At 39.6% G+C, this 27,955-nt stretch overlaps 2 protein-coding genes across 2 annotated transcripts; both read right to left on the bottom strand.

Annotated features, from left to right (window-relative positions):
* Positions 1-1,872: 1,872 nt before the first annotated feature.
* LOC310958119 (phosphatidylinositol 4-phosphate 5-kinase type-1 gamma-like) lies at positions 1,873-16,353 on the bottom strand (the record flags this gene model as incomplete). Its single annotated transcript, XM_083928936.1, has 18 exons — positions 1,873-2,004; positions 2,112-2,198; positions 3,351-3,425; positions 4,215-4,770; positions 4,862-4,927; positions 5,053-5,209; positions 6,845-7,018; positions 7,157-7,241; positions 7,366-7,414; positions 8,556-8,639; positions 8,724-8,932; positions 9,233-9,532; positions 10,097-10,249; positions 11,968-12,085; positions 12,193-12,323; positions 12,484-12,573; positions 12,762-12,790; positions 16,260-16,353. The coding sequence occupies 18 exons, from the start codon at positions 16,351-16,353 to the stop codon at positions 2,002-2,004; spliced, it is 2,460 nt and encodes an 819-aa protein (XP_083785062.1). The 3' UTR covers positions 1,873-2,001.
* A 1,094-nt stretch (positions 16,354-17,447) lies between these two features.
* Positions 17,448-23,813, bottom strand: LOC310957622 (phospholipid hydroperoxide glutathione peroxidase-like). Its single transcript, XM_083928267.1, has 7 exons — positions 23,713-23,813; positions 21,666-21,760; positions 20,483-20,627; positions 20,237-20,388; positions 18,637-18,661; positions 18,463-18,522; positions 17,448-17,942 (listed from the first exon to the last, which is right to left on the bottom strand). Exons 1-7 carry the CDS (start codon positions 23,791-23,793, stop codon positions 17,910-17,912), a joined length of 591 nt encoding a protein of 196 aa, XP_083784393.1. The 5' UTR covers positions 23,794-23,813; the 3' UTR covers positions 17,448-17,909.
* Positions 23,814-27,955: the final 4,142 nt, after the last annotated feature.

The following is a 27,955-nucleotide window of genomic DNA, read 5'->3' as shown; positions in this document are numbered from 1 at the left end:
TAATTATGGCCCATAGGCAGCTCTTATACTGGCATATGTCTTTGTGCAATTTAACTAGAAGTCTTGAATTTTCTAGTATCACCAAATACTGTATGAGACTGTATTTCCAACATAAGATGTGGCAGCATTAAGAACTATTTGAAAGATTGTGGTGCCATCTAGTGGGGTAATTATGCAAACAGCATTTGAAAGGAAAATATCCTATGTTTTTAGCTGATTTGTGAATCTAGATATGATCCATCCATCCATCCATCCATCCATCCAACCGCTTGTCCCTATCGGGGTTGCGGGGTGGGGGTGGCACATAGAGAGAAACAGAGAAAAACAACCATTCACACTCACATTCACACCTACGGGCAATTTAGAGTCATCAATTAACACATGCACATCTTTGGACTGTGGGAGGAAGCCAGAGAACCCCGGAGAAAACCCACGCAGACATAGAGAGAACATGCAAACTCCACACAGAAAGGCCCCAGCCGGGATTCGAACCAGAAACCCTAAATATTAAAAATCCACCAGAAATGATTTTTTACACAATATAAGTTTTATTTTATTTTACACAGTGATCAGCTACAAACACCGTTGCCCACAAACAGGCAGGTTAACTTCTGCAGACTCAAATAACACAGTAATATGTTACAGCAATGCCTATCGACATATGAAGTCTAATTATGGTCAATCTTGTAGTATCACCATACAGAAGAAGAGAGGTACTGTCTGTAGCAACGGTAAAAAAAAATTTGCTCACTATACTGGATAGAAGTTTTTTTCAGTTTAGCTCACTTTGTTTAATTTGGTCATTTATGGTTAATCCAGTCATTAAAGACTATGTCCTCTTTCTCACAGCCAACATGCTTATAGCCGGTTCAGACTTTCATGGCCCATAACAACAAATGGAAGTTACACCTTTTGACAATATGACAAATAGGCAGGACAGAAAGCACTTCTCCCAGTCACACAATATGCATGCAAATACATGCACACACAGAGATATTAGGGCACATACAGACTTACATGTAAGTGCTTGAGCACACACGCTTTATCTACCATTTACTTGATTATTTTTACTTTTTCTCTCTTGATCTCTTGGTTCTAAATCCTGAAACGTCTGAATGCATGGTTGCTATATTGTTTTAACTGCTTCAAATATTTGGTATTTGTTTCCAATAAAATACTCTGCATGTTTACTGTATATGTGTATTTAGGTGTTTTGATTCCAAAATAGCAAGAACAGTTATGAAAATGAGTTGGTCAATAAGGCATTTTGATCGAAGTCTCGTAAGTTGGACCACCAAACACTGCTGTGTAAAACAAAACCCTGTGCAATACACAGCACACAAACCAATAACTATGTTTGAGGGTTTTCAAACAATAACTGATGACAGAATAACAAAACATATCTGATTTCAGCCTCATGTACATTGATAAAGTGCTAAAATAAAATTATATACAGCTTTGACATGCCCCTAGTGAAAAATAAATGCATGAATAAATTCTGAAGCAGTTATGCATGAGTCAAAAAAGAGAAATCAATAACACGTATGTCAATATTGCATAGCCAGAGCTGGCACAGTGCAGCGTGACTCATGTACACTAAAAACCTTCACAGCCAGAAGCAGGGCTGTAACATCACCTGACTCAACAGCCACAGCCCTTCACAGTGCCACTCTGCTGATTGTACCATGTTATTTAATCTTATTTATCTGCTTGATGTCAGTCAGATTGTCCAGGAATTGAAGATTGATTTGTTTTGTTTTGCATAACATTTTGATAGTTGTATGTGCGTTTGAATGTACAGTATGTCAGTGTTTGCATGATTGTATTGTTGTATACTTGAATGCTTTTAAGTTCATTCCTTTAGTCTCTGTTCCCACATGCAACTTAAGCAACCAGCATTAGTTCTCAAAGTGTCCTGGTGGCTTTGTCATTAAAACCTCACAGCTTCTGTATATGGAGACAGCCTCTGGCTCCACCCACCACTGCTTTTTTCACTGTGAGTTACTGAAAGAGCAGAAGGACAAATATGGAGGGAGAGAAATAGAGGATAAGTAAGAGAAATTAAAAAAGGAAAATAAACAAATATAATAATGAATGAAATGCACACTCACTGTCTCACTCTCCCCATCGGAGCCTCTTCTGGACTCTGAGCCATAGTGCAGAGGAGAGTACACCCAGCCCCGGTCCTCCTGAGTCTGCTGTTATCAAACACAGCCAGCAGAGGGCAGCAGGGGACGAGAGGAGAAACATGAGAGGGGAGTGAGAAGATACATTTATAGAGATACACCTCAGATATTGGATAGTTCAAAGCTGCACGGTGCAATTGTGCATGTTTGGAGGCACCAAGATTAACTTATTTTTTAAAACTGCACACAATGTGCTTAGGGTCAGTCCATGGTTGCTCATTACTTTTCAGAGGAAATGTTGCTAAAGAACATCTACAGGATCTCAGTTGATCTGGGTATTCTGGCTAAAATTAGTGCAATTTCACTTTAAAGACCCCCTAAATCATATTTACTCAATCGGCTTCTTATTGTGACAGATGGGATCCTCAGTAAACACATAATTTTCTGACAAAGCCAGAAAAGCTTTGGTTATTTCACATGAGACATTTCTTTTGCCTTTGCCTTCTCTCTATGGTTTGGAGTGGGCTGCACTAAATTGGAAATAGGTGATGTCACACACATCTGTTCTCTAATCAGAGTTTCCAAACATTAGGGTTGGCAGATCATGTTGCCCATCTGATCAAGCCACACCCACACAGTCCTGATGAAGCAGATACGTTTTTGAACGTAAAACTTTCTTTCCTTCCAAAACTTCAACAACATTGCTGCTTATTTAGTACTGAATATTTAAACTTGTAAAGAAATACTTAAAATTTTAAACCATGTTTTCAAGGGCTTTAAAATGTAAAAGTGTAGCTTTAATAAACAGGTGACTTGGAGATTGTCAGCTCCTCTGTGCTTCCTGAGCGCCACAGGGCAGAAGCTTGAGGGATCACAAATGGCACCAAGCTAATACAAGCTAACTACAGTTAACTAACTAACTGCAGGTCCCAGATCCGAAAAAAAAAAAGAATTTAAATGATCATTACACATAAATGCATGCTCCATTTAAATGCACACGATGGCCCTTCAGAAGCTGCAGTCATTAATATGCAATGTCTTTTGCAGACTTTAACACTAAATAAGTCATAAGAAATGCACTGTAGCTTGACTTTTAAGTACTTCTGAAGATCCATAAGCAGCTATGCTCGTGACGGTCCGAATGGAAGAGTTACCAGCAATGCAATGGCCCGTGGAACAAATGAAACTACTTCTACTTCTACTACCACTTTTTTGGTGACTTACATTGTAACTCGAGCTAGAGTTTAGCTTACGACGACCAAGAACGGGAGAGTACACCCAATATCTGCCGTCTGCATACTGATGGATGGATGGACACACGCAGATGAACACACACAAATGTACATAATGTGTGCACAGGAAAATAAGGAGAATTGAATGAGTTATTACACAATGGAGGAGAAAGATGGGGGAAGACGTGAGAGGAGAGAAGCAATTATTATCAAGGGGCGGAAACGAAAGAAAGTGGAAAATAGAAAATGAATGCTGTAATGTGAAAGAAAAATTATGGAGAGCTGTGCATGACACTGACAGGACTCATGAATGCAGATCGACAGATTTAATTACATCATGCTGTGAGATAAAGGCAACCCCGGTGTTTTGTTGATACATTCAAAAGCATGAACTATGACCGGTGGCAGCCTTGTGCTTTAGAAAAAAACAAACATTTTGGACAGCGAGAGCAACCCCACCAGCACGTGCACACTGCAACACACACACCCTCCCCCTCACCATCATAACTCTACCACGCTGTCCTGACTAGGCCACTGCAAGAGACCCAGTGGATAAAGAAGAACAGGAGTAGGAAAATTATTTTTACTCTCTGGAAGAAGGCAGACAACAAAACAACACAGAAAATAGCTTTCTCAAGTGTACTGACCGGTTTATAAAAATGTGCACTGATACATTTAATCAAGTTAAATTCCATCCATTCAATTCTATGTCTTATTTTGTCTGTTTTTGAGGCTCATGGCAGTTCAACTTTCAGCTCATTTAGTTTTGAAACTGGCTTACTATCTAATTTTTAACATCATCAGTTAAAAGAAAAAAAAAAACCTCAAGCATTGACACATGATAATTGGGACTTACAAAGTAGATGTCGGACACCTGTACCTCCCCATCTAATGAGTTGTGGCTGCTGGACACAGACAGCTGATTGCACGATGGACGTGGAGCCCGCTGAGGCACCTGGGGGCTTGGAGGGAGGGAGGACGGAGGGGTCGAGGGGAGATGGTGAGAGGATCTCTGGGTGGAGGAGGGAGATGTTGCAGGGAATATGGGAGTAAATGCTGAGTCGGTTGGGAGTGTGGAGGTGGTTGGATCTGAAGTCAGAAGTGTGGATTGCGCAGCTGGAAGTAAGACTGGAGAAAGAAGAATGGAGGCCTGAGCGGCGGCCGGAGAGGTGAGTGGTTTGGTGGATGGGCGTATTGATGAAGAAAGTGTGGAGGATGACTGGCCGGCTGATTGAGCAGCGGAGGAGGAAGAAGAGACAAGGGAAGGAGGAAGGGTGGAGGAGGAATATCGTGAGGATGGACTCATAGAGACCGGGGTGGATGGAGCAATATGGGGCTGGCGATCAGGTGACAGATGGCTGGGAGAGGTAATTTCTGTCATCTGAGTGAGCTCCGTGCTCTTCGGGATTTTACTGTATGAACATAAAAAACACTGTTAAAAATACTGGTACATAGATAGCTATAGATATTGTACTAGTATAGTATTGCAGTATACATCTGTACCTGAGCTCCACCTCCACTGTAATGGTGTCCTTTTCCCCATGAACCTCAACTACCTCCCTCTGCACCCTAAAAGTATGCAGGAAGATACAGGGTGTGCTATCAGTAAGGAAGGACAGCGCACACAGTTCATTGTTTTCACAGAATATGGTCATTAGAGATACCTAATTGCATATTCATGAAAGTATTCCCACCTGGCAACACTTGGGGAAAGCATTTGTCTCCTGGAGCGCGGGTGCTCTGGTGTATCGAAGGGGGTGGTGGGTAAGGAGTTGTTAGAGGAGAGCGTGGTGGCGATGGAAGCTGTGGTAGCATCTTCAAAGGAAGGAGGAGTGCAGGGGGGCTCTTTTCCTGATACACATAATTAACCAAGAAAAATATAAAAAGAGATCATGCATATTCAAGAGATGAAAATATACTATGAAAACAACAAACTGGATTAAATAACTTTACCAATATCAGACATAAACTAACTAAATAAACGTATGTGTGTTCTCAAAACCTTCAATAGAGTTCATTGCCATCTAATGTACAACATTATACCTCAGACAATTAGACAGGTGCTGCATGCATTGCTTGCATGGCTTTTACGTCATACACTCACATTCTGTTCATTTCTTTCCTCCATTATAAGTGTGGGCAGTAAATAATGCATGCTCCTGCGTATAACATTATGCTCTTCTAACATATCGATTAATGAATATCTAGTCTTGATTTGCTCAAGTGTTACTTTTACTTTGATTCTGTTGCTGTCATAATGCGGCTGCACTTCCATTCCTCCACGGGGATCAATAAAGGCTCTCTTCATTTAATTTAAAGAGAAAATGGAGCACTCACCTGCAGGCAATTTAACATAATAGTAGGCACAATTTAACAAGGGGAAACCGGCACTCACAAGTTCACACTTAATGTTTTACTATGTTATTCAGGCAGCAATACAGTATGCTGCATATTTCCTCACTAGTTTGGATGAAGGTAGCTAGCCTTGAAGACGGTTACTGCCACATGGGCACACGTGACAACCTTCAATGAACCCTATGTGTAACACAGAGGTGTGGGACCTGAGTCCCATGACTTGACTTGAATCACACTTGACTTTGACTTGATAGTCATGACTTGAGACTTAATACTTTACACAGATGACTTGAAAGGAATTGATTCATTTTAAATTAAACATAAGCCGTTTTCTAGCTATTGAGAAGAGAAAAAAAGAAAAAGTGATTTGGTGATTTCATGCAATGCACGCAAACTGCAACCTAATAGGACACATGGCAGGTGGCAGAGCAGCAGAAGCCAAAAGTGTATAAATAAAACTCAACTATTCACGATAACTCTTTATAGCAGAGCCTCTTCGTTCTCGTCACAGTAACTTGGGACTTCTTTGAGACTTGAAGGTTAGGACTGTAGACTTGCTAATCTCTATAAACAGATCCTGCATGTGAAGGCAGAATCTTTAGCAACGGGACAACATTTGGGCAGCGGAAGAGGTCTGATTTCTGTTTGCAGTCCCAGTAGTATTTACTAATCCTGTTTGAGTGGGCTGTGGTTGCATGCAGGTAAACTGTCCGTGTGGACAGCAAACGAGGAGGAACACATCAGTCATGATGTAATCACAGAACCCATCCACTATTGTCTGATGATGATTTAGCTATTCTTTAGCTTTTTGTTATTATTTTATCTGCATTTATATGCAGATATCTGTTTATAGAGACACCTTCTCTCAATCTTTGCGTCTCAAGTTGCTAATCGAACTGTAAAAAATGACCATCACTCAGAAGAGGAAGTCTTGGCTGGGAAATTTCTGGCTACACCGAAAAGCCTGAAATAATAGCTGTTGCCCCCAGATGATTTAGTGCCTAACAGACAGGTAGCTGATGGGTTCTGAGATTGGAGACTTGCTTGTCATTTGCACATGTGTGACTTACTTCCACCTCTGGAGTAACATGTCATTAAAGTATATCATTGTGGACTAATAGAGTAAACTACCGTTGTCCTCCAGCATGGGTAACCTGCCAGCTCCTCGTAGGCTCTCCAAGTTGTCCAGGTTTTCTTGCCTCTCATCACTCACTGAGGGACGCTTCCCCACTGAACCCGTTCCAGCACTGGACTTGGACATGGAGAGAGCCCCTCGTCCTCTCTTAGATGGAGAAGATCGCAATGCTGTGAAAGCAGGGGATAGTTAACATGTACTCTCAGTAAAACGGCCCAATAATTAATAACAGAGGAAAGCAAAATAATTCCTCATTAGCATTGTTGTCACACCACAGGAGTATGACCGATGCACATTTGTAAACTCACAGCTGCTCTTCCTGAAGACGATGGTGCTACAAAATTTGTAGAACCTCTCGGCATAGAAACCAGGTCTGTGAACTGACACTGTGTCCTGTGGGACAATTAAAAAAGGAGATTATGTTTAATGATGCTGCACTTTTCAGACACAATGCTCATCAAGGTTCGTTTTATTTGGATACGGGACATTACATATGATTCATGTGAAAGCTACTCACCCCGTCATGAATGAGCGACTTCCAAGAGTGCTCCAGTTTCTTGATCATTCTGTCAGACAAAACATTTTCATTATTCAGTTGACTCACTGTGGTTACCTGGCAACTCTGAATCAGAGGCTACAGTCCCACTTGCAATGTTGAAGATCTGTGTTAAAAGACTGTGTTTTATGCTAGGCACCACACAATTTCTTATGTCCACACTTGTCCTGACAATAGATATTGTTTTTATGTGTCTCATCCATTCCGTCTGGCAGGTTTACTTTTTTCCACAACAATCTCTTTCCATCTTTTTATATTCCTTGTAGACATATACTGCCTGGATTACTGTCAGCATAATAATTTCCTGTCTTTGAAGCCAGAGAAAAATCATTGTCATTTAATGTGTGAAAGGACAAGTGCATTGTCAGTAGTATATCAGACGGAGGAGGGAGTAGTTTTGATTCATTTCCAAGAAAATATGGTTGAGACAACTGGTATCCAATCAGATAAACACTAGTAGTTTGTGTGTCTCTTTAAATCATTTAGAAAAAAAATCCTGTTGGAAGTGTGGGGAACACGTCTGAAAATCTCTGTTTATGCTGGAAGAACAGCAGTATTTTTCAGTTTTAAAGCAACCTAGTAAACACCCAAACCCAACCCATATTCTCATCCCGACTTGTCACATATGGCCGCTTTGTCAGAACCCCTTGCTAAACTGTGAAGCTCCACTATGGCTGCTGTTTTAAATACGGGAACAGCATGGTTAACGTTGTCAATTCAAACAAAACTCAGATCATGGGTACGGTTAAAATAAGTAGTTTTGTAACATAACTACAGTAATGCATGGGACATGATCAGGACACGCAGGACACAAACTGCTGTATCCTGGGTGAAAGGCCTGTGTTTGTTTGACCCATCCACCCCACCTGAACTCCTCACTGCACAGGGCTTTGTCGCTCTTACTTCTGGAGCCCTGCTGTGGATGGGTTCACGATTGAAAGCCAGGTTTGTCTCATTCAGACGAGGGGCATGTGACAAAGTGTTGGAATCTGACGCCTTGGGACTGAAAACGGGTTGAAATAGCCCCAGAAAATGGGCCAATAGCAAATAATTTGAAATGCAATGATGCTGAACTAACTGATTACAGTTGTTTTTGTGAATTCTAATCAAAGATTTCACTTTTCATGTATTCATTTACATATATTACATACCTGTAGGACTGCAGGATGTCAATGATTCCAACAAACAGCAGGAGGCGCTCTCCTTTACTACCCACAGCTGGAATACCACCCATACTACAAACGGATAGGGGGACATTACCATCATTTGTAAATTAGATGTAATTATGTCCGCAAGACAAACATAAAAAAGTAACTTACGTGTCATCATGATCCAGCGTGTCCCTGCATGTGGAGCCTCCCTGTATAGACTCCATGGCAGTGGAATACAAGGCTTTCTGAGCTGCGCGCTTCTTTTCATCCCCACCCCCTGCAGGTGAGCCCTGAGACTGGCGCTCTCGCTCTGCTTGGGTCTTGTTGTGGATCCCCAGCAGCAAACTGTAGTCCATAATCTTAAAACTTTCCAGAACCTGCCATGAAACACATTCGTGATATTTTACAATTTTATATTATAATATTTTCCAAACTTTTAAGGAAATTCATTACATTTTGTAATATGTATTTGATTTTACACCCAGCGGCATGGAATACATAAATACATAAGCCACTTTCCCTTCCTTCTCTTTCTCTATTCTTTAACTACTGAGCAAACAGATAAATAGTTAATGTGTGGTTGAATGTGCTGCTTTGTTAAAATAAAAAAAAGGCCCAGTGTTAATCTACTTTTAAAAAATACTGTTCATCCATCTTTTCCTTCATTTCTTTCTCACCAGACAGTCTCTCTGCAGAGTTTTGACTAGAGCGCCGTATGTGTCTTGGTCCAGGGTGAGGCCTTCAGGAACATCATTCAGAAAGTCCAGGTCTTTAAAAGTGGGTTTGGACTTCTCCCTTTCCTTCTTGGATGCTCGCCTCTTGTATGTGGAGCCCTTCAGATCAAACTTGAGGTGCATGCGTACAGAGCGTGGTAAAATATTGTTCATCACAACAAGTCTGATGTTCTTGCCCCCGCACTGGACACAGTAGAGGCCAAAAAACTTTGGCAGCAAAGTCCGGGGATTCTGGTTCAAGTTCTGGAGATGGAGTTTATTTAGCAGACATAAAGAAAGAAACAGGGAGAATTCAATTAACACAGCATGTAGTTTCATGTGTTTCAGCCAGAGTAGCATGCACCTGTCAGGCAGCGTGATCCATCCAAAGGCCTCAGCCCACTCTTGTGTGTCTCCACTGGGTGCATGCTAAATCTATTAAGGAGTACTTAGCCTAGGTACGACCTCTGTACTTATATCTATTACAAAGTCATCTGCTGGCGTCACAGCTGACCGGTGCCAACAACAAGGAACCAGGATAAAGAGGACAAAGATGACTAGAAGTTAAGCCTGCACACATGTACTTTACACACCCCACGCCCACACACCAAAAACTCTGAATACAGAGAATTTGAATTCTAAATATTAGTATACAACTTGTATATCAAATATTTAGTAAACATGTGTCTATACTAGATATTGAATTGAACACTAACAGTATGCAATATATCCTTGATAACACACATATTCAAAATGTACAACATACTAACTATTTGTAAATGTCTATTGAATTGATTCTGCTGAGGGGTGGGGCTTGGTTTGACTTACCATATAGTATCCGGGAAGGAGTTTCTGTAGAAACTCTGCCTCTTTGTGCTGAACAGTTTTGATGATGAACTCGTCATCGCGGGTCACGTAGAATATGGAGCCACTAGCTCCTGGATTTGTCAACTCGATCAGTGGCTCATTACACAGAGAATACTAGACAGAGCACAGACACAGAGGAAAAAAATACATTTAAATTTAAACATCAAGCCTGATAATCTGACCTCCAGTCTCCACAAAGACTGCTTCAGCATACAACCGCCATAAAAGCAGACTTTATTCATTCTCGGGCTTACTCTGCCTGATTTAAAAAGAATAGTCTGTCCATCTGGTAAAGGTATTTGAAAATGTCAACTTCAACACTTCATGGGTACTGCAGGGCTGCATAGCACTGTTAATGTTAGATCCAAGCAGGGGTGTCAAACTGATCCAGTAAAGGGCCGTGTGGCTGTGGGTTTTCATTCCAACCAAGCAAGAACACACCTGATTCGACTTACTCAATCACCTAAACTGTCTTCACACAGTTGATTTGTCGGACCAGGTGTGTTTTTGATTGGTTGGAATGAAAACCTGCAGCCACACGGCCCTTTACTGGATCAGTTTGACACCCATGCAATAGATCTTTCAAATAGACAATCAAACTGCTAATACATCTACCTACTCACATGGTATTGCTCACCAGTAGCAAAAAGAGAAGTTTGTTTTAAAGTGCAAGTGTGTATACACTACTGAGTGCAAGAAAGTGTCATGAGAGTGGGTGCAAAGGGTTACACATCTAGAGTAGCGTAAATGGTTCATTATGACACCTTAATGCAGTATTTCTTATTAGAAGCATTAGTTATTATCTGCAGTGAAGCTACTCACTTAACTGTGGAAATGTTACTTTCCCCGACTTCTTGCAGCTGCTGAATACCATGTGTACTAGCAGGAATTATGTTAAACTGAGGCGAATTATTAAACTGCATATACAGCAGCTCAGTAATAGCATTAGAGGGCTTAAATTAAGACTTGATACCTCACAGTGAGGAGCCATTAAGACTTTGTAAATAATTAAATAAGTTTTAATGAAGTTGCTTTGAATCTGGAGATTTAAGCTGAGAAGTAAGAGAAAGTGCTGAATGCTCAACAAAGTAATTCAATTTCAGGCTTAATCAACACAACACAGTTATACTGGCACTCCAACACCAACACAAACACACTCAGACACACACACTGACTCTCTGACATTCTGCTGACACTACTTGGAGTTTAAAAAAGAAAGCTTTAGTCTGCTAATCTCCCTATGGCACAGGTAGAATGTGAGCTTAAACGTGCAGCGTGTGTACACCCTCACATGCAAATTATGTTGGGGCATGTGCAACTTTTTTGTGTGTTTGCATGTACACAGTTTTCTTTTTATGCATGTGGCCATTAAATGTTCATCCTCAGAGCAGTAGAGGTCTGATGTGACGGGGGCGCGTTTTCTTTCATACCTCCACTCTTCGAAGAGAACTTCATATAAATCTATCTATATACCTGATAAAGGACGGAAAGATCAAAATTATTATTATTAAAGATTTTTATCTGTAAGCGTAAAATGTGTCTTCAAGATAACACTTTCCTCCAGTGCACCTGTTACTCATTCAGGTGTGCAGAGATCTTTGTCAAACAATAAAATATATTAAAATATTATTAGATCTTTCTTCCTACACTACGGAACTGTAATAAAAGTAGCTATTGCCTATTGTTGGAAGTATACAATAGCCACCTACATCGCCTCAGTATGGCGATTTCAGTAATACTACCATTTGTTTGGCTATTTAGGCTAAATAATTATGCGTGATGCGTATATATTCACTTCACTACTGATGCAGTATCTAACAGATATATCTCACCAGGTAGTCATCTGGTCGGATCCCAAACAGCTCTCTGAAGTAGCGGAAGGCCACTGGGGCGTAGGTTTTAAACCTAAAGTCTGGGTAGTGGTGGGCTGGAGTGAGGTTACTGCCTTCGCTGTATGGAGCAGATAGGACCAACATGAAGAATGAAAGGAGATAAAAGATTATATAAGGTATGTGCCACACATGCACATAAATGCCACTTGGCTCACACAAACGCACCTGGGGAAGAAAATGCTTTCCACCACATAAAAGTCCTGCATCAGCACATCTCTTTCAGGCTTGGAGCTGAGGTTGCCTACAGTGTATCCAATACCCAGCTGGATGGCACCTTGCAAGGCAGAGGAGGTAGTCTGGAGGTGGAGAACAGAGAAAGGAACAACAAGAGTAAGGTGTGGGCGGAACGTAGTTGATGAAATCGTGACGCCAAGCAAACCAACAAACAGCATTGAAGGCAAAACATAAAGACAAAAAAGGAGACAGATGAAGAGGATGAAGAGGAAAAGGCTTTACCTTCTTGTAGGTTGTCTCTCCAGAGGCATCTACCCTCCTGTGGCCAATCTTTTTCTCATGACCTGGGCCTACTCCGAACGGGGACGGCATCTGTCACAGGAAGAGAAATGCAAATGTATATGTGATATAGGTACAGCGTATATTTGATACTGTCAAAACAGAGGTGTGAAATTGAACGATGCAAAACAAACCAATACAGGTAAAAGAAGGGAAAGAAAAGAAAAAAGTCATAGTGACAGGTGCGACAGACAGGTGGTTAGTGTGAAGTAGCCTCTCACCTCTGTTATCTGAGCCTTCTTGGCTGAATCTGTGGACAGAGAGAGAAACAGCCGGAGAATTAGGTTGAGAAATGCCTGTGGTACATTATTTAGCGTCATTTAGAAATTAATGATTTAACAGGAAATGGTAACTTTGGCATCAGACTCATGCTTATGGGTTCTCCCGTTTGTTTTTTCCCACAGTTAATAAGAGGACTACTCATCTTCTAATGACAGTGTTTCATTTCGTTGATCCTTGTCTTTATCGTGCACCCAATACACCATCTAAGATTGGGAGCTGTGCCTGCTGCTACTTTCCATTACGTCTATGATTGTATAAAGAAATATATAATGTGTAGTTATCCAGATCAAATATATGCATAATATCTATTATATATGATCCTCTGAGTATCTCCAAGTGCACAGAAAAGAGGAAATTCAAACATAGAAAACCGGGACAACGGTAAAAGAATCCTGGTGAGATTATTTTATTAATATCCAGATCCACATCCCTCAGTTCAAGCTCAAATTTGATCTTATTGTTAATTTAATAGGAAAAATACAATACAAATACAAACAAAAGACACAATATTATTAGCATACAGCTAAAAGCTAATTCAGCAACTTTCATACAAATTTAACTTCATCAACCTTGTTCCAAATAAATTGGTGGTCAACTCACCAGCAGAGGAGTTCAGGCTCTATAGGTTACCAATTGTTTGCTAATTCACAAAGACATGAAGCGAAACTCCTGGTTAAACCACGACCTGCTATTCAGCAACCAGACCCCAGCAACCGAGTGCTGTCAGTGTTTTCTATTCCTGGATCAATGAGATTTGTACAGGGAAGGTAAAAACTGTATTGGATTGACTTCCTCCCTAATCTCTAATGAGTGCATTCATTGGCTAAAGTCTCAAGATCACACCGCCAGCCAATCACACATAAGGATTAAGAAGAATCTTTCCCACAGACATGAAGGACACGACTGGGCCGTGCATGTATGTGTCTGTTTATAAAAGAGGAAGAGAGAGCAGAAAGGAAGGAGGTTAATGGGAAAAGAGACCGTTCATACTACTTGACAGTTGTACAGCCCACTTGCATAATCGTGCTAAATTTCAGGTCGTGTGAGGGCGAAGATTAAAGAAACGCAGCTGACAGAAGGATAATGAATCTTGAAGCCATATTAAAGTACAGCACACTGTAGCAGAGGTTGCCATCACTAAGGCATGACACGTCGATACAGTAGGTCTATAATACTTAATGATAGTAACTTGTTGTTGGAGCGTCAATACAAAATACAATCTAAATTTTTCAGGATTGACTGACATCCAGCATATTTCATTAAAAGTAGGGATCCACTATAATATCGGCAAGCTAGTGGTATCAGCCAATATTGACTTTAAAATGTATTGTCGAATATCGGCTTACACAACGATATAATAAACCAATCAATTAATAGACTGCTGCTTCCTTAATTAAATCAGATTAAATGCCCGTCGGCGGGAGGATTACGTGCACAGCACAACATGATACGTAGGATGTATCTTTCTTGTTATGTTAAAAAGAAATTGTCGTGTTTTATGTAAGATAAATGTAAGTGTTTTTCCTATTTTGAACAAGGAGTGAACATTTCATAATTTTAAGCTTTGTATTTATGTCTGAATTTGCCGGTGTGCCAACAGAAGAGTCTGCATAATAATATGTTAATTCAACTACAGAAGAGACTTGATGACCCCTGCAGTTAGGTGTGGGAAAAAAAGAGTATATATCGGTATCCACATCAGTTATCGGCCCAATTAGTTGTAAAATATCGGCATATCGGATATCAGCAAGAAATCCAATATCGTACATGTCTAATTAAAAGTCCTGACAACAGTCAGGTAGTAAGTTGTCATCCGGATCCATGTACAAGCACCCCACTACTCTGACTCTTTAACTGCTCAAAAGTGGCACCTGCATTAATAACACGACTTAAAAGTATAGCAGCTTTGACCTTGCACTGCAATGTTTTCAGCTACAAGCTAACATCGGAATGCAAAAATGCTCACAATGACATTGTTCAAATACTAATGTACATGGAACAAACTTAAGAAAAGGAGTAGAGATTTTGGACTGGGAAAAACTGTGCAAAAATAACGTTAAAACAACTTGGTAACAAAATGTAGCATGCAAATGCACAAACTAAACTGAGTGGTTCCTCGTGATTTCATAAATTTCTTGTTTCTTACGGGCCCTTTCATGCAGTGACAGGACACACGTGGCTGGTCACACCTGCAGATTCACACTACAGGAAAGCCTGTCAGGCAGAACAATGAGAAGGAGTATCCTAAGGGCAGGCGCACACACAAAGAGTCTCTGTGGGATTAGGGTCAAACCAGAATAATGTGCCACTGAGCTGCAAGCAACAAACAGGGACAGACACGCTGAATTTTTCTGATTACCATGTAAGAAAAAGGCTATCAAGTTGGTTTGTTTATGTTAAAACCCATTTACCAAAAGCAAATTTAGATTTTCTTTCGATGAAACATTTTGTGTCAATGTTAAGAAGAGCATGCGTTAAGGCCTGTGTGTGTGTGTGTCACATTAAAGAGGATTAGATATGTCCCTTATCAGCTGAGAAAGTGGCGGCCTGTTGCTGTGACACTAATGTGACACATTTGTATGTCCTGAGGCTCTCTGCACACATGTATAATCTGGTGGATTTAATAATAACCATGTGCGCACAACGTAACCGTGTACACAGGAGCATGCACATGCAAAAACAACTTGCTGGACTTGTTAAACTGATGAGGACAACATCTGCTTTCCTATACTAACATTAAAACATCATTAACATAAAAAAATAAACCTGCCGTGCATGTTGTGTCGTATTTGTAGCTGTTACATCCACGGTGATGCTTAAAATTGATACCCACAAGGGATTAGTGTGTGGTTTATGTTTTAATACCACATCAGATTATGTAAAGCACTCTTCAGATTTACTGAGGAAGAGGTGGGCGTGAGATGGTAAGAATAATGAAGACAGAGGAAAATCCAAATGACACCATCATGCACAGGTGTCAAATAGCTCCACACTCATTCCGGTGAGATGTAACATTCACCCCACAGCAGCTGGTCTTTATCAGGTCTGAGACGTGTGTACACATCCCTAATGTGCACCTTGTGTTTGTGCCAGCCTGCAGTGTGGGACATTTACAACAGAGCAGCAGTGACTTATTATATATATATATATATACATATATATATGGACACTGTCAGCTAACCAAGCCATGTATTATTCATTTCCACAGCTTAGGTTCCTCTTACATGTTTTTTCGCTTTAGTGGCAACATGTTGTTTTTTTAAGTCTAGCCTTTAAAATCATATTGAGATGATTCAATAATAGGATGCTTCTCAGTTATGTCCAACTTCTATCATCGATGGACCTGCTGTCATCGGCAGCGGGGCTTGAATAAGGGCATCATATGATGGGACTACTTTACCGACAATAAATGAATGAATGAATGAAAGCGTACGAACCGGTGTCCCCCAGGTCAAGCTGCAGACAGAGGCCGGCGGCCGCTTCCTCACTCGTCCTCCAGTCATCCCCGGTTTCCGCAGTCCTCCCGTCCATCTCCTGGAGGGTCACTGGCGACGACGTGCAGCCGTATCCTTCCTCAGTGAGAACAAGATGAGGCGGTACGCGCTTCGAAACAATGTAGAAATCCAGGCATTTCACCTCCCTGAATATTAACTAGCTATAATTACATAACTACGCGAACGTGCAGCCCTATTTGTGGCTGTTTTAAAGGCAAACGCAGCGACACGTTCAGAGGAAGCGGTGCCAGATCATCTGTGCCGCTACTGTGCGTCATCGTTCTCACGCAACGGAAGATGCGCGCCCCGGTACACAGCATCGTTTTACTAAGCTCACAAAAGTAACGGTGTTGTCTCATTGAGGGAGAAGCTATTTTTAAATGCTACATTTCATAAGGTTCTGCGTGTAATGGGATCGTGCACCATTGTAGTGCAGAATCCCATTTCGTGCTGCTCTTAATAAAAAATAAAAAGAGAACCGATACTCCACCACGAAGTTACGAGAAGCCCATCATGTTTGTTTTTCACCCATTTTTTCCCAGTGTAGCCGCAGGATACCGTTAAAGTCATTTGCAGCCAACATATACAATAATAACATATTCTTCTATTCAATAGTATAGGCTATTTAGGATTCATTGAATCCTGTTTATTAGCTACCAGCATAACCGAGCCACCTTTTGTCACCGCCCACCATTGGTCAGCTGAACATGTTGAGAATGTCAGGTAAACATACCATCCGAGATAGGTCCATATACTGTAGTTTTCAATAATACATGGATACATTATTAATATTTACTTTGGTTTCTCAGGGAACGTCCATTTCCCTACAATTACTGTTATTTACAGAAAACGTTGAAATAATGAGGATTGCAGACCCTTAAAATACATCTTTAGGACATACTAAAGGTTATTATATAAAAAATAAAGTATGGTTTTGGATAATCCAAAAATTCAAAAAAAGAACGCTGTGGATTTATTTACTTGTATTTGCAATGTTAAACCTTTCATTAGCTTCAAAACAATCTAAACAAACAGGCTATGTGAAGAAAAGAAGAACAACCAAACATAACTAGCAGGTGAGCATTCATATAGCTCAAATTCATATTAAATAGACGCATGTAAATAGACAAATTAAATTAATAGACAGCATTTATTTTCCAATTTCATCACATGATAAGTCATGAGTTACAGATACAATAATGGGCCCTTCAGCAAGTTAAGTGCAAATAATATTATCATTCAGTAGCTGTTTCAGACATCTGTGAAATATATGGCATCTTATTTCCTGACACAAAACTAATCCTGTCACATGAACAAACTTGTCACTTAACATTCAGAAAGGACTAGATGGTATTTGTATTGGAAAGAGGAATGGCTGAGGTTGAACGAAGATCTGAAGGGTCTCCCATGGTCTTATGAGTCTTGCATGGGTGTGTTCTGGGGGTTAGTTGCACGCTGGGGTTCATCAGGCCTGCCCTCCCCAATGCTGGGTTTACAGACAGGCCGTCACTGGTCCAGACACACACACACACCAAAACCCTGAAGTCCATGGGAGAGGTCCGGAGTCAAACTAACACATAGGAGACGGTAGTATTACAGGTATGTAGGCAGGTCCTTCTCCACCACCTGCAAAGAGAAATATGTAGAAATGTTACTATGACAGAGATGGTAAATGGGGAATGGCACCATTACAGCATCATGGACGGATGTGAACTGTTCACTACAGCCGAATAATATATGGATACAAAGGCAAATATTCACCTTTTTATACAGTCTTCTATCTCTCTTTATGAGCATGATCAACATAATGCAACACATTGTCTGAATAATCTCCTATAGGTTGAGATTAACAAAGTTTTAACTAAATCTAAATGACAGGAAACAATTGTATGTATCTAACCCGTTACATCAGTGACACACTTTAACTTACATTTCCTACATCGATTGTAAGAAAGCACAACTGCTTGGATTACTGTATTAGTGCAATATAATTCAGATAGAGGGGGAACAAAGTACCAGAGAATGAACCGAGTGACTAACACGATGCATGGTTTAATAGAAAGTGTAGTATCAGTAATACACAAGCTAGAAACACAATATTGTTCCCTATAACAAACACGTGAACACGCACACACACTGCACTTACGCTTGGATCATCTGTTGGCCCGTATCTCTTCACCACCTGTCCTTCTTTATTAATCAAAAACTGTTGAGGAACAAGAGCAAGATATTAGCACATTTATATTTCATGTAGTAAAGGCTAAATCTTACTGACTGTGCTTCTTAGAAAGGAATAGTGCCAGCTATATTAGCAATGTACCTTTGTGAAGTTCCATTTGATGTTGCTGTGGAGAAAAAAATAATAATATTACAACACAACCTGCTGTTTCATCCTTTTTGGAGCAAAGGCTCAAATCAAGTTGGCCACAATAGATAATGACGGGTTTCCACGGCCTCGCTTTCTACACTTTAGACATGTTCCAAATTGCATACTTTTTCCTTTTAGTTTGTACTGCAACTGCACTGCCAAAGTACATACTATTAGCTGCAGTATGCATACATCTGGATATACTACTTCTTGATAACACAGTGCATTGAACTTTGTGTGTAGGGAGGGGGGACTGTGGGTCAGAATAGTCAGAAAAGCATGCTCGCAAAATCCAACCTGGTGCAGTAGGACCTCCTGGTATTTTTGGCATACTGCATTTGACATTATGATTTATAATAGCATGTCAGAAGTTAGATGGTTTTAATGCCCTTTTCAACACTAGCTTATCGTTAGTTGTTGTATACCATGCTAGAATAACTGTTGTATACCATGCTAGAATAACTTCTATAATTCTGTAAAACACAAACCACATCCAGTATGAATGAGCAACAAAGAGGAAGTAAGTTGCGTGATGAAGTAAGAGAAACACAATGTGTGTGTCACACTTTGTTTTTTACAAAATTCTAAACACCAATTACAATTTATCATAAAATATTAAAACACTATTTGTATCTCCATACATTTCTAACTTTAAGAAATTACAAATTGATTATTGTCAATATATTTATGTTTAACCAACATGGGTCCACACCAAGCCCCCGCCACAGCGGCTTCCTGGTTGATCCAATAAGGAAGTGCCAAAACTTGCTGTCCACTAGGAGTAGTAGAGTAGGAGTAGTCCAATAGAGCAGTTTTTCATTGACACCCATGTTAAACAGGCTGTTTTCACAGCATCATTAAACAATTTAAGGCCTGGTACAAAAAAATTATAGTCTATGTTTAGGTCATATCTCCCTGACAACACTGAGGGGGGTGATTTGTTTTGTACCAGGCTAGTTTTTATTTTATCGGAGGTATACGTCAGCTAGATGGATGCATCTCCCTCCCCTCAACATCACATCAATGCCCTACGTTCATTTTTTATACAGTCTATGGTTCACACACACAAGATGAAATTAGTGAGTAGATTATAACAGGAATTATGGCAATTACTATGAATATGACCAAGTTGGTAATATATCCCCCGGCCCACCCCCAACTCTGTTGCTTTTGCTGCAGGATGTCATGAATATATTACCACACAGCCGACACCCTTTAAAATCAGATTCAATCCTCTTCTCACACATGACTGTACGGTAAACCGATGAAAGCATGTCATCTGAGTAATGGGAAGTAATACATAATGATCGTCATCAACAATAATGTACTATTTGTAATGTAAACTCATTCATGGTATTGCACATGGTTTAATCAGTTATTTTAATCACCCCTCTGTGTTTTATCGGAACATTTCACAATACATCATTGTATGTATATGTGACAAATATATCTCTCTTGAACTCATGGGAACACTAAACACTGTTACTGGTTTGTGTCCATACTGTAATGAGACTTGTTGTAAAGTAAACAGAAAAATAGGTCAACAACTCACTTTCCAAAGGTTCCTTTGCCTTTGGGCTGTGCTTTCATCCACTTCCACAGAGGGTGAGCATTGTCTCCATTCACCTCAATTTTACTGAAGAGGTCAAACTCAGCATTGTAACCTTTGGCGAACTCTTTAATTTCCGCATCAGTTCCTGGTTCCTGGATCATACAAAAAAAAACATACAGTTATAACATTTGAAATACAAGTTCTAATAAATATAAAGCTGTGTTGTCATCAGTGTTTTCTTGTTACCTGTCCTCCAAACTGGTTGCAAGGGAAGCCCAAGATTTGTAAATGTTGCTCAGCGTAGGAGGCGTGCATTCCCGCTAGCTGAGTGTAGTTTACCTTGGTCTTTCCTCATTTAGAGGCTACATTTACAATGATGCACACATTTCCTCTGCCAGGGAAAAACAGGACCAGAGGTTAAATTAGGTAAAACAATTATGCAGACTACTGATTATATGTCAAGTCCAAACATTACAATTGCAAGACTGTTCCACTCTACATTGCCGTTCCTTCACACGCTATGAAAGTCAAAGTCCTTAGCCACAAGAATACACGATATTGGGCCTCATACAGGAAGGTATATATAAACAAATGTCCTCTTATTTTTTCTCGTTGTCACGATTTATTGTTATTTTGTTAGTACCCACTGATTCGTGGGATTTTCTCCTCTCTAAAGTAAAAGAAAAACATTATAAGACAACGGTCCACAAATTGTGTCCAACCCAAGGAAACATAAATTTGAGGACCATTTAAAAAAAAAAAGGTATAAATATCAAAATAAATGTAGATTATTATAATATTTATATATTACTATATCTTTTAGCTGTTTTTTTTGGTTTTCCTGTAACACCAGAAATGAAAATAAAGGCCCTGTACTCAACATGCAGAACATTAATATAGCAGTAAATATATATTGTCTATGTAAAGATATGGTGCAGCAATGGCATCCTGTGCAGAGACTGAAGTTACTCTCCCTCTTTGTGTTGTAATTAGAGCTTCTATCTTGGTTGTTGTGATAGACGGTCCGTGCATGTGGCCGTGAAAATCCCAACCGACTTTTTTTTCGTTGTTTGGAGTAGAGTCCCTTTAAGTTTATCTAACAGTGCCTTCATTTCACTACTTCGGAAGTTCCTTTTCTTCTTACAAAATGTTTTTGTTAGCGTCTCTCCAATTCTTAACCATGTGCCAGAGTATTTGCATACAGCACAGCCCCTGCTATTATACAGTGTTTAGGGGGTGTTACCTACGCTGATAAACACTAATGATCATGTAGGGTTCATCATTCAGCACAACTGGGTAAAAGCCTATTTGGATGGTTTGTTTAGTGCATCTTGAGTTGCCTTGCCTTATTCTTTTCTATTAACAGAAAATACAAGGGACATTAAGAGAATGCTGCTGTATGAGACCCATTGTCTTCTACCTTATTTACCTGTATTTCTCAAGAGACACCTCATTGCCATCAATATCCTTGGCAGAGAATTCGTAGATTGATTTGGCACTCTGCCAGTCTGCAACTTGAGCACACTGCAAAAGTGAAAAAATGAAGATTGTTTATTAAGTGAGTGATTGTGTGTTATTGAGTAATACAACTTTAAGGCAGAGGTTTGTCCAGGCTAAAGTCCATAGAAGCAAAACAAAGGGCAAAAGTAAGCTCAGGTATAATAAACAAGATGAACGAGATAAATGAGAGGACTGAGAGTCAAGCAAGTACACGTCAAGACAAGGAAGTTGCACTTTGGTCCATTTTTGTCATTAATGTCCCCGCCCTTGAACTGACACAGAACATGTTGACGCGGAAAGGCAGCACATTAAAAACAAAAAGGTCTTAATATTGTTAAATTGTTTACCATTTGCTGTTTTTGACGCATTGCATATTAAGGAAATATAAGGAGAACATCTGATCTGATGTAATTTTACATCCCCTTGTTTTCAGACTATTACAACAGATGATTAAACAGAATCAGAAAACCTTATTGTCCCCTGCAAAAAGCAGTGGGAATGTTTCTTAGACGTGTGCATAAAAGAAACATAAGTTTAGAAACACACACTTTAACATAACATAAAACAAACATCAGATAGCATGACACAGGTAAATACAGAATAAGACCTTAAAAGATTTCATAGTGAGTTGTTGATGATAAAGGATTTTTTTTCACTAAGTGTCCTTGCTAACAGGACCATGTATCGACAGCCTGAGGGAAGGAGTTGTAAAGAGTTGTAGAGTGGGTGTGAGGGGTCGTGTAAGATAGTGGCGGCTTTACGCCCGACTGCATGTGTGTGAAGGTTTGAGAGGGAGGACTGGGTGTTGCCTGTTATTTTACTTGCATATTTGATGATGCATGACAATTTGGTCTTGTCCTTGACTGCCAGAAAAGTGTGCCAGGATGAGATTCTGTAAGTTAGCACTGACTCAATAAGTGATCTTTAAACAACTGTTAAAATGTCTTTGCTCACATTAAAACTATGGCAAGCAGTTTTAACACATACTAAAATCCCACTCCTCTCTGTGATAACATTTTAGTTATCCATTATACTATTTCTCCTAGTCACATCTGAAGTCTTGCTAGTCAGAACGGTAATTTCAGATATCCACAGTGACATTCTTACTGGTACACTTTTACCATTCATGTGTATTGGGCTTTCAATATCCACAATTACATTTTAGATATCTAGAATGAACATTCTGGATATCTGTAATTGTAAATTAGTCATAATTTATATTTTTTTGATAGTCAAAAATACATTTTAGATATCTGGAATGGTTTTTCATTTGGGATATCTGAAAATAAAATGATTCCTAGTAACAATTGGATTGTAGATACCTGAACTGGGAGTTTTTCCTAGTAAGAATGACATTACAGCTATCCAGAATGCTCATTCTAGTTACATAATTCCAGATATCTAAAATGTAATTGTGGATATCTAGAAGTGAGAGCCCAATACACACGAATGGCAAAAGTTACGTCATTTGTACCAGTAAGAATGATGTTGTTGATATCAGAAATGTTCTTTTTGACTAGAAATAATTCAGTAACATATATCTGCAATACATCTCCAGTCTAGTTTATTAAATGTTAAAATCGCTTGCCATGGATTAACTGCAACTTCAACGGCAGCTTTACGCCTTTACGTTATATCAGAGCTCGCGCTACAGCGCCGCTAGATAACCAACAACAACAACAGCTTTAATAACAGAAAAACGGAGAAAACGGAGTTGAATGTGCGTGACTCGGCAGCTAGCTGGATATTTACCGTTAGTTACATAATGTCTGTAAACCTCAAACTGACGCTAACAATGGGCTTTTTACACGAAGCGAGTGCGCTGCGTCAACATCGGACACATTAGTCCGTTACACCGCATTTAAAAATAGAATCAATCTGACCTACATGTTGTTCAGCAAACAGACAGCAGCAGATACGTTATTTGAACACACGTAAAGACATATACATAGTGTTATCGTGCTACACACACTTACCATACTTCTCTGTACTCCTTTGCTTCCTATCAGACCTAACACCAGCGTCGGTCTCCACAGCCACATGGCGGCGTCTGTCATGTGATCTATTAACACCGCCCACCGAGGGACAGCAATGTACCACTGCGCACCTGGAACTGCGCACCTTGGACCAGCGCCACCGAGGGTATTTTTTTACGATTTTCTTTTACATGGCAGCAGTTCACCTTTTGATTATGCAGTTGGGCTTTGTTTGTGTACCATAGACTGTATAAGTCTATGTTGTGTGCATGTACACTACACCACATTTTTTGGCCTCTTGGGGGCAGCAGAAACAAGTTGTGAACACAATATTGATGTAGCCAATGTAGGCCTATAAGCTTTTTATGAGCAAACAGTTGCTTATTTACACATCCAGTAGGTAGAGAAGAACACTATACCTAAAGAATATGACCAGAAACACAAACTATTCACAATATTCACTCCTTTAGCTCTGCTGTCTTCACCTGGGCCAGTCCTTGACTTTTGCAGGATTGGACCATCACCTTTTCTTCATTGTAACTGGTGTCACGACACATGAGACCGAATCAACTTCTGCATTTCAATTATTACTTTAAGCACACTTAATGTAGGCTATGAATAAGCACTTCGACTAAAGTGTGACCTATAAGCATTTAAATAGACTACAGTAAATATGCTACAGTATTCGTATTAGGCCTACCCCCTAACCCTAAGAATGACCCTTCTTAGAGCCTTTTGCCTGATCTGGTTAAAGTCTGATGCATATTTAAGTGCTATGTTCTCACCGGAGAAGGCTGAATTTCACCTGTCTTCATGTGTAAGAAATCCGAATGTAGAAAGGATAGACATGACCAAAAATATATGATGCACAAGGCAACTATATAGGGGAGAATGTACATTTATTACCAATAGTCTGGGACAGTGGTCAAATGAGATGGAAAAACAAAAGGAGAACTGTTTGCATAAAACTTTAACATAAAAGTTCCAAGAAAGGGAAACATTTCTAGTAACAGGTAAAATGTAAACAGTTTAATAGGAACCAAGCTAGTTTGAAACATTAGTTTGGAAAATAATAGGCAAGTAGTTTTGTCTAAGACTGTTTTTATCAAATGTATTTCTTTCAAGTTCAGTTTTGATTTGGTTATTGTGATGGATTAATAAACAAAAAAGGGGTCTCCACCAACTCCTGTTCAACAGCTAGTTGCTAACTTTGTCTGTCTGTCGTTTGGTGTTGAGTAGGTAGTGTAAAGTGAGTTTTTAGAGCCTTAAGTAACAAGACAACGAGAGGACAGACGTTCTTATCTGCTGACAGGGATTAATTCTGTGATAGGATTACTCAGGGCATATGACATTTGACTTCTTGCCTAATCATGTTTGTGCAATTGCAGAGAGTCAATTTCCTTTGAAACATTGGGCAGCAACAGAGAGCAGGCATATATACACTGATATTTAATTAATATGTGTTTGGAAATCCGATAATGTATTTACTGACTCGTCACAAACCAGCTAAAAGTGTGTCATGAGGAAAGAAGTACATAAACACAATACAATTAGATAAGACATATTTTCCCATCTTATAGGAAGTCACCATCTTCTGGACCACTACATATCGATACAGATTTACTCAGCACGTATACATGCAAGAATAACACTGAGTATATCTTCGTTTCCGTCTAAAGGTTGAAAATACAGCACTGTTGTGTCAAAGTTAAGAAAGTGTAATGTTACTGTAGTTTATCATTCTTCCAACAGAGGGCACTATCTAACCGTAGGAAAGATTTCTGTACACAGTTCATTACTTTAATGTTTGTGGATGCAGCATGAAAGTTATGTTGAGAAAGAGAGATGAGATTTTGGGAAGATGAGTGATGTAGAGAGTAGATTATAGAACAGATGTACAAAGTTGAACAAGTGTGTGGATTTTTTTTTTCTTCTTATACACAAGTTCATACAAACCCATCAAAACCACAGCAACGCTTTAAAAAAAACATTTCTGCGTATAAATTAGGCCATGGACTAATTTATACACTCTTGCGGGACCTTTCCTTTGAAATAGACTTCAGTGATCTGACGTCAGACTGGTGCCACAATTAAAGTCCCAATTACACAATATTCTGCTTCTTTAATTGGATGTATTCCCTGCTGAAATAGATATTGGAGTGGGACCTAACAAACAAGGGAATCACTCAGAAGTGTAAACCAACAGGTTATCGGTTGGTACATTCTGTAGTAAGTCAAGTGTAAGTGTTCAGAGGGTATAAAGAACAGAAATGGAAGCCTCACACTTACTGCCAATGCTATATTGGCAACATATGTATTTATATAATGTGCAACATATCAGATTTTAGACTTATCGCCATTGTTGTTCCTGGTGTATACACAGTTAATCAAACATGATCATGACAGGATTTAAATCTTTGATATACAGGTAACATTAGAAAATAAGCTTCAAGATTAATATCAATATGTTTGAAATGACAATATGGACATATGATGCACACAGGATTGTTCCATACATGTCATAATAATGTCATAATCCATCATTTCGATTTGACCAAACTGACAGCACCCCATATTGCACTGCACTCTGGGTCACTAGGCGCCGACAACTGCCTGCGATAATTAAATGGCATGTGCCTTTTTAGTTGAAGCAGCAGGTTGTCTCTCCTCTAACAGGCACATGCTTGCTGGCATGCACAGTAAGCGTGCTTGCATGATGTGGAGTTCATGTCTCCCGAGCAAGAGGTTTTTAATTAGGGTTTGACAAGAAACTGCTACAGGTTTGCACCTGAAACATCCAGTTCAGAGCCCCTCATTAAACACATCACATCTAGCCAATTAAAACTCAAATTAAATGGGTTCTACTGTAAAATATCAGTGCAATCTCTGTGATGTGTGTGGAGGAGTAGGAGGTAGACGGTGTAATTAGTTAGCTTTTTGCGTTTTTTTCCCCCATTGAGCTGTGTTGAAATAAATCATTTAATTACGTACTGTACCTCACACGATCTGTGCAGAACAACTCTGCTCTTATTCATTATGCATCATGAAACTGAGAACATTTATGTTAAATGCATCATGTCAAAATAAATGTGCACCTATTGCACATACACAGAAATGCACACATGCAAACACTTAGTTAATTTTGGGCTTTAATTAAAATAGGACCAAGAAGGTCACAAGATGACATTTCAAACTGCTGCACACGTATGTCATCCTAACAACTGTGCAACCGGTCTGATATTACTTGCAAACCCACTGAAAAAAAGGTTTGTTTATTTGTTTGTTTACTTTACCACAACTCACTGGTTGTAACTGAATCAACTGCTCCCATCGGAGACAGATCTGTATAGCAAGCCAGCTGTCAAATATGCAAACATCAATTTATGCATACTGGAAAAGCTAGATTAGGATATGAAACACAATAGTTTTTGTACATTCAGCACAAATTTCAATACAAAAAAATTAGAAGAAAATGCAGTTGAGAGTATGCATGTTATTGTTCTATCCACACAAAGCTGGTATAGTGTGGTTCATATGAAAGTCTGCATAAAGGACATGGTTACCTTTCATCTATATTACTTTTGCTGCACATTTATCATGCTGTAATGAATGTTGGGAGCTGTTCTGAACGGTAGAAAGCAGCGTTATTGTTTTTTTTGTTGTTGTTTTTATGAAGGAGTTATGCTGGGTCATACACCAGAAAGCCAGTTAACCTGGTCTAAATCATGAGAAATGGTATTTGTGAAAAAAGCCTGCTATGAATAGGAGCAGATGGCACAGAAAAATAAACAAGTTTCATATTAAAAAAAAAAACAGTTGCCTAGAAACAACCTCTGCTAAACCTGACTCCCCCGACCACCTCCTCCATCCCCCACAACACACACACGCACACACACAGACACACACACACGCACACACACAGACACACACACGCACGCACGCACACGCGCACACACACACACACACACACACACACACACACACACACACACACACACACACACACACACACACACACACACACACACACACAATGGAGCTATGTGCACCATGGGAGATAAGATCAGATGCTTAAAGAAAAGTTAGGGGTTATTTCTCACTGTTCCTAAGCAACAAGTTTGCTGTTTTCTTGCCTTCACCGTATCTCTGCAGGAGATTAATAGTCAGAGACAGAAATTAAGTTGACCACAAAACTCTAACAATTTCTCAGAAGTTCTCTTTATATTCCAAAGCAGATCTAAAA

This window comes from Echiichthys vipera (assembly GCF_963691815.1).
Source record: "Echiichthys vipera genome assembly, chromosome: 15".
Taxonomy (NCBI): Eukaryota; Metazoa; Chordata; class Actinopteri; order Perciformes; family Trachinidae; genus Echiichthys; species Echiichthys vipera.
Note: the sequence above shows the minus strand (reverse complement) of the source record. Positions and strands in the feature narration are given on the sequence as shown.